The sequence below is a fragment of the Pteropus medius genome, unplaced genomic scaffold, assembly GCF_902729225.1.
Source record: "Pteropus medius unplaced genomic scaffold, Ma_sr-lr_union100, whole genome shotgun sequence".
Taxonomy (NCBI): domain Eukaryota; kingdom Metazoa; phylum Chordata; class Mammalia; order Chiroptera; family Pteropodidae; genus Pteropus; species Pteropus medius.
In genome coordinates this window covers 26,734,229-26,742,053 of record NW_024349802.1, presented here as the reverse complement: position 1 = coordinate 26,742,053, position 7,825 = coordinate 26,734,229, and the positions used below count along the sequence as shown (strand labels likewise).

Sequence of the window (7,825 nt, the reverse complement as noted above, 5' to 3'; positions counted from 1 at the left end):
TAGAATAATTATTATGCCGATTCAGGAAAAGTAAGAAAGGCTCTAAATCTGTAATGACCAATATGGTTACCACTAGTCAAATGTGACTATTGACACTTGAAACATGGCTAGTTCAACTGAGGGACTACATTTTAAACTTTATTTAATTTTAACTAACTTATATTTAAGTGTAAAGACTGGAACAGTATAAAATATTTTCCTGTTAAACACAACTTGACTCTTGGTAGGACTATATATTTCGCTCTAAACGCTGCCTCTTGTAAGATATTGCATTGTAGTGTGTGTTGGATGTGTGCATTATTTCTAGTATTGCAGATAAACACATCACTGATCTTGTTGGTATTGATGGTTTGATTCAGTCTGAATGATGTATTTCTAAGTGCAGAGAATACTGTAATATATTTATTTGAATATTTTATGAAAACAAAATGAGAAGACATGATTTACCTAGTGATACCTATGTAAGTCATAATTGGTAATTAAGTTGACACGTTTATCTTTTACTGATAATGTAATTAGAATATTTTTCTAGTTAAAAAGTAAGCATAGACAAAACTTTGAACTTACAATAGGGGCAAACTTTGATGCAGAATTGGGAGATGATATAGAAGCTGGTACTATGGTCAAAAGAGTAAAGCAAAAAAGAGACAAAGAAGGTAAAACAAATATTATGATGAATAGCAACTGTGATTTGCTGTGGCAGAGGAAACTGACAAAGCTGTTTTTGTTGACATGTGATGATGTCACTGAGCTGTGACATATATGCTGTGCATTCTTTTGTTTTCATTTCTAATAGGTAAGTATCAATAAATACAGACCACAAAAAAGTACTTTGTTGTAAAGTTTAAGTGGAATGTCATTGTGGTATTGGGAACTAGCAATATTCATTAGAACATTTTTAGATGAGTGACCTTACATGCTTTTAATTGACCTTAAAGAAACTCCCTGTTTTTTCCTTTCTCTTTTTCTCCAATACCTCTTCTTCATCCAGGTCCTCACTCTGGAGCGCCTTGGCCTATTGTGCCTGATCTTGAGATTAGAGGACTCTTAACATTTAGGTTCTTTTCTCCTTTGTCCACATTCAGATTGACCTATCTTGTGTTCAGTTTCTCAGGGCCCTGGTGTTAGTGGAATATAAAGGTTATTAAGGTAGTTTTCCCAGGAAATAATTTGCATTTTTTAACAGATGACTTTTGAAGACACAGTCACTTCATTCAAAGGTTATTTTGTACAGAGGAAAGAGGAAGGTGGAGTAGGTAGAAATTCTCTATGAGTAGTCTGAGAATTTTTACAGACGCAGCCATAGACTCCACAGGGTTAATAAATGAGGCTCTTTGGAATGACAAGAGCAAAAGGCAATTTCCACTGCAGGTACTGCACTCGGGCACTGTCTAACCAGGGGCTGCTCAGCATCCTCCTCTGGCACTGACGTGCTCAACGCGCTTACAGGAGCAATTGGTGTGGCTGGGGACTGACCTCGGTTATAGCTTTACAGCCTCTGATAGTTCCCCACAAGCCTCACCGGTCGGAAGTGGCCTTCAAAGTACGTCATATTTATAGACACAGATTTTATTTCATAGGCATTATGATGAAAAAGTGGATCTTAATTCCTTTTCAGTGGCTTATTTTCACTTCCACTCTTCTTTTCAAATGTAAATGGTAGTATCCTCTTTCTCTGCCACTTTTTAAAATACTTTATTTTTTAGAGCAGTTTTACAGCAAAATTGAACAGAAAGTATAGAGAGTTCTCATATACCTTCGGTCCCCATAAACACACACAGCTTCCCCCACTATCAATATTCCTCACCACAGTGGTACATTTGTTACGACAGATTAACCTATGTTGACATATCGTAATGATGAAAAGTCCATAGTTTCTATTAGGGTTCACTTTTGGTGTTGTACATTTGACACATTTCCACCTCAGTAGTGTATAGAACAGTTTCACTGCCCTAAAATGCCTCTGTTGTCTTTACATCTCTCCCTTTCCCTAGCCCCTGGCAATATTTTTTATTGTCTCCATAGTTTTGCCTTTTCCAGAATGTCATACAGTCAGAACCATACAGTTTTAGAGTGGTATCCTTTTTATGATTTTTTTTCCTGTTTTCTAGACTGTTCATATTGACCTCATTTTACTCATGCAGAAGCAGATGGTGGTTGATACATAAAGTGGAAAAAGCAAGCAACAAAGTGTAGCCTGGGGAATTCTTGCATCAGCATCACACAGAGTGATAAAGCCCTGAGGTGGGGAAGAGAAGAGGTCCACTGCTGTTAGAGTACCGTGTGTAGAGGGTGGCAAGAGAGCCTGGGAAAGAGAAGTAGGGCCTACGGTTTGAGCAGGGCTTTGCAGGGTAGAGTAAAGCATTTGATTATTTCACAGTGCAATGAGAAGCTATTGGAAGATTTGAGCAGAATAATAAGATCTCATTTGCATTAAGAAAAAAAATGACTTCAGGGAGTAGTGACTGTAAGTGGATACAAAGAGCAGTTTCCCCGGAACAACTACTAGCCCAGACAAGAAATGATGGTGGTGCGAAGCATAGAGGTTAAAGACCTATTATGAAGGTAGAGTAGTTGAGATTTGTTAATGGATCGAATAGAATAAACGGGAGGGGAGGAGGAGGAAGAGAGAGAGAGAACACCTAATTTGGCTTCAGGAACTGGAAGATTTACCGAAATAGTAAAGATTGACATGGGGAAGGAGAGTTGTACATGTAAAAATACCTTACATATTACATTTCCCCCATTTTATACTGAACATTTTCGAAGATCAAATTGGAATTTTACAATGAATATCTATATTCATTGTAAAATTCTACAACATCTACAGCTAACATCTTAGTATCCTTTTATCCATTTACCCATGCCTTCATCCATCAGCCCATCTTGCTTTTGTAATGCATTTAAATTGCAGACATCAGTGCACTTCCCTCGGCATAACTCAGCACACATCATTTGCTTCCAGGTTTTTTTTCCAAGTAAAATTTACATGCAAGGTGAAATGCACAAATCTTAAGTGTGCATTCACTGAGTTTTGATACATGCATACATCTGTCTACATCTTAAACTTGAGATGCCTAAGGGACATCAAGGGGGCATAATCAAAAAGGTTGCTAGATGTAAGAATCTGGAGCTCAGAAGAGGTCTCGGTTTGAAATGTAAATTTGGCCATCTTCAAAACACAGGCCTATTTAAGCTTTGGGATTGTATGAAATCACCCAGGGATGCAGAGAGAAGAGAAATGGGCTGTCCAAGAGTCCACCGTTTAGAGGTCAGGGGTTGGAGTAGCCCGAGCTAGCCCAGCCCGGGGTCCTGAAAAGCTGCTCTGTTCAGTGCCACGAGGCGGTCCTTGGTAACCATCCCAGATGATCTGAGGTGTCACTAGGTGCAGGGGGGCATGGAGAAGGCTCCCAGCCCGAGATGAGAAGGTCAGCCAGGGAAAAGGGAGAGAGGGGAAAGGAGACGTGGAAAGAAGGAAAATGGGGGATAGGAGAGGGAGGGGAATGAAGGAAAGGAGAAGCGGAGGAAAAGGAGGGGAGCAGGGAAGGGGAGACCAGGCGCGGAGAGGGGGCGGAGTCGCTGCAGCGGCCGGCCGAGGGGCGGAGGGAGGGGGGTGTGTGCGCGCGGGTCACATGGTCGCGGCTGCCCTCCCCATCAGCCGCCCTCGCTGCCGCGGTGCGCTGGCTGCAGGAAGCCGCCGCGCCGCCGCTTTTGTTGTCAGGGACCCCGCGAGGAGCGCCGCTCGCCGGCCACCGCTGTCTCTCACTGCAGCCCTCTGTCCGGCCGTGGGTCCCGGGCGCCCCGCCCGCCCTGCCCATGAGGGGGCCCCGCGACCACCGCTGCCTCCAGCCCGGGGCGGCGCGGCGCTGAGGCGGTGGCGGCGCTGCCCCCTCTGTGGGAAGCTGACGGCCTCGGCCCCCTCCCCGAGGGCACCATGGAGGTGAATGCAGGTAAGAGCCAGACTGCGGCGGGCCGGGGACGGCGGAGGGGGCGCTCTGAGCCGCCCGGACACGGGTGGGGAGGACGGCAGCCGGGAGTGTTACCAGAGCCGGCGGGGTGGGTTTCTGCGCGCTTCGTATCTGCCACGGGCTCAGTCCCCGTCCTTCCCCTGGCCGCCCCGCGGTCGCCCTCCCGGTTCCCTGCATCGCCGCAGCGCGGCTCGGCGGCGCCGGCCCGGCCCCCCCCTCACATGGCCCGGCCGCGCGAGCCACGTGCGCGCTGTGTTTACGTTCGGCGGCGCGCGGGCGCGGGTTGGCTGGACGGGCGCGTGACGCGGCATTACATAATGGGCGCTGAGGCGGTGGCGGCGGGCGGGGACACGTGAGGCCGCTCGGCTCCGTGACCCACATTCCCCGGGGCCGCAGGGACACGTGGGGGCGGGTGCGCGCGCGCGCGCCCCGGCTGGGAGCGCCGCAGCCTCGGGAGGCCCCGCCCCCTTGGAACACTCCGGGCCGTGACGTGGCCGCGATTCCCTCCTCCCCCGCGGGGTTGCACACTGCGGAGGAGGCCGCGCGTGCGCTGGCGGTGAAACCCGCGGCCCGGCGGCCCTGGGGCGCGCGCGGATGCCGCAGTGCACCCGCCGAGGCCCGCACGGCCGGGAATGACCCCGATGCGCGGAGCTGGGGCCATGCGGAAGGACTGGTCTTAGATCTTGCGGATAGTGGGGAAGAATTGCGTGGCCAGGTCATGCTACGGACGGAAGGAAGTGGTGGGGGCAGGCGTGGTGCTTCCCACAAGACCCTCCAAGGACTATGAGGTGCTTAGATCCCAAGCAGCGCCAGACAGTTGGGACTAAACCTACTCTTGTTATGCTGCTTCACGGTTTCAAAAAAAAAAAAAAAAAGGTTTCTTCTAGGACACGACCTATCTTACATTACTTCAGTCATAAAAACTGGCTGAAAGTCCCTTTGGGCCGTGAGCCTCACTGTAAACGGGTCACACCCATAGCTAATCATTCAGCTCACGTGCGGTCCGGATGACTCTGATGATCCTAAGTGACTCCGAGCTCTTACGTAATAGTGGGCATTGTTCTGTCAGTTAATTTTTTTCTTTTTTTTTTTTTGATGCCTAGAGCGCCTGGTCTTCCTAGGTGGTTTCCCATCCAAGTACTAACCAGGCCCGATCCTGCTTAGCTTCCAAGATCAGATGAGATTGGGCTTGTTCAGGCTGGCATAGCTGTAGACCAGTTAATTTTTTAAAAAACTTATCTGTGGATGACCTTTCCTGGACCTAATCGACAGAATTTGGCTTTACAATTTTTTTCTTGTTACATTTCCTGTTATGTTGCCCCAGAACAATACCTTCTTTCTCCCATTGTGTCTGCCCACAAACAAATGATGTCCTTTATACCTGAAGCCAGTGAGGCTACAGAATAAGCTAGTTTTAATTTTTTTGTTATATGCTGAAACCATGCCTTGATAACAAATGTGTTATGAATTTTCTACCAACAGTGAAAGTCATTCTCTAACTTAATTATCTATGGGCCTCCTTGGCCTTTGAGGATATTTTTTAAAAATGGATAACTTTATCATAGAATTCAAATTTTTACTTGATAGGATATGGAGATTATCAGGTTTAATCTTTTCTAACTTAGCTTTTAGCATTAATAAATTTTTCCTACTTCGAAACCTCAAATATGGACAGGCTCAAGTGATTAGAAAGTTTTTCTCTGGTTTGAACTTTTGTGGAACAATATCACTAATATTGTTCTTGACTTTTGGTGCTACAAATTATAAAACTTCCTTTGGAGGACCGTTACCCCCATCCCTCCAGTTCTTCCACTTCCAGTTCTCATCCCTTGGTTCTTACTCATTGTTGGTGTTTGTTTGTTTTGATCATCATCCTTGTTGCCCTTGGGGCTTAGCACCGAGAAGTGAACAGGCTTCTGCGGAAATGGTTGGACAGTTAGCAAGTTCGAAGTTTTGGATTTTGGTGCAAATGAATTCTCTGGCAGGCTCTTTTGTGGCATATTGCTTTGCTGACTCACAGTAACCTTGTAGTCAATTAGGACCTTTTCATGTGAACTGTTTGGAAGCTAGATTTCATCCCTTGTGCGGATAATTGACCTGAAGTGGAGGAATTTGCAATTGGCTTTCTTAAAATATTTTCTTGTTCCTTTTGGCTCCAAGTTCAAGCTGTCACAAGCTGTTAGTATATTAACAATTTCTGCCATTTATCTGTCAGAGCTTTGATAAACATTCCCTTTAACTTTCTTCAAATTGTTGTAAATATTGAGTAGGGTGGGGCCAAATTCAGTGCTGTGTGGCACACCTCTGACCTTTAATTTGGGGTCGATATCATTGTATTAGTCGGTTCACATTCAGCTAGTGACCATTTCATCTAATTGCCCTATAATTCATGACATACTGTGTCTCTGCCCTCCATGACGAATTCAGATATGAAATAGAAGTGGTAGAAATTGACTCATACAATTTTATCACAGGTTTTTATTGACTATACCATATTCTTTAAATAACTCATTGCATTAACCAAGGCTGTAACTCATATTTTAAAAATTAGGAAAACATTCCCACGTAGTTCATTCATATCTTTACAAAGCTGTATTCTACTATGTTTCTCCAAAATTGGAAAGAAAACATCAGAAGGAGGTAAGGGTAAAGAAATACTTGCTTGGAGAGAGAAACAGCACAATAATGGGAGGAGTCAGAAGTGAAAGTAGAAAGCTGCTGGAGTTAAGGGATTCAGAAATTAGTGTGGAAATAAGAATACAGAAATGACGGGGTCAATATGATACTTTCGAAATTGAAGGAAAGAAGAAACAGGGAAGGTTAGTTTTGTTTCAACTATTTTGATTGAACTCTGCCAGTATTATGATGGTAAAGTAATAGTCACCAATACTTGTAGAACATTTACTGTGTGGGAGGGCCTTTACATGTGTTGCTACTTTGATACCTCACAATTTTGTGAAGGAATGTACTGTTGTCACTATTTGAAGATGAGGGGCCAAGTAAATTGAAGTTAAATAACTTATGCAGGCAAGTGGTAGAGCCAGATTTTGAATCCACAAAGTCCACTTGAGGAGCACAAGCTAACCGCTGTAATAGGTTTAAGCCTGCATGGCGTTCAAAGGTATGTACACAACTTGGTGGTCCTGTTTTCTTGGGGGTGAAAGAGATCCTGTGTAGACCTATTCCGTTTGCAGTGATATAGGGCCATAGCTGGCGGAAAAGGGCAGGCGTCAGCAGGGCCTCCCAATTTCATCATTCTACTGTTTAAATCTTGTTGCTAGTCAATTTGTTTTTTTTTTTTCCGCCAGACACTAGATTACACTTGCCCCTACTCCTCAGCAATTTACGTGGAGACAAAACACTATTTTAGAAAATAAGACCTATTTGTTTTTTGTCATACTATTGTTTTCTTAAATAACCTCTTACATGGTACATCATTTAATAATTTACAATCATATTCTTCAAGACCCCACTTACTTTCACCTTGGCTGTATTTGCCTCTCTTGATCTCTGCCCTGTGTAGTGCTCTTGTGTGATCCTCGGCAGTTCACAATCATGTATGAAGGTTGCTCACATTGCACTGGAATTAATGGTTAATATAGCTGTTTCTCCAGTTGGTCTATAAGGCTTTTGGGGAAGGGGCAGGCAGTACTGTTCTCTGGAGCCCTGGCACTCAGGACACAGTTGGAAGTTTAGTGTTTCAATTAGATCTACTTTCCCATCCTGTGATTGGAAATTATTAATAACCTTTTAATATGAGAAAACTAAAACTTCTTGGAGGTAAAAATGTTTTGCTTTGTAAGTCACAAAGCAAAAGAGTACAGTCATGACTTGAACCTCCAGCATGCTTTCCAGTG

At 44.7% G+C, this 7,825-nt stretch overlaps 1 protein-coding gene and 1 pseudogene across 1 annotated transcript in view; one reads left to right on the top strand and one right to left on the bottom strand.

Moving 5' to 3' along the window:
• The first annotated feature begins 3,646 nt into the window (after positions 1-3,646).
• Positions 3,647-7,825, top strand: part of NR1D2 (nuclear receptor subfamily 1 group D member 2) — a 29,250-nt gene continuing 25,071 nt past the window's right edge. Inside the window, exon 1 of the mRNA XM_039836752.1 lies at positions 3,647-3,950. Coding sequence (XP_039692686.1) covers positions 3,935-3,950 — 16 coding nt within the window. The 5' untranslated portion in view covers positions 3,647-3,934. The remainder of the gene's footprint in view (positions 3,951-7,825) is intronic.
• On the bottom strand, positions 5,065-5,183 carry LOC120581728 (uncharacterized; annotated as a pseudogene).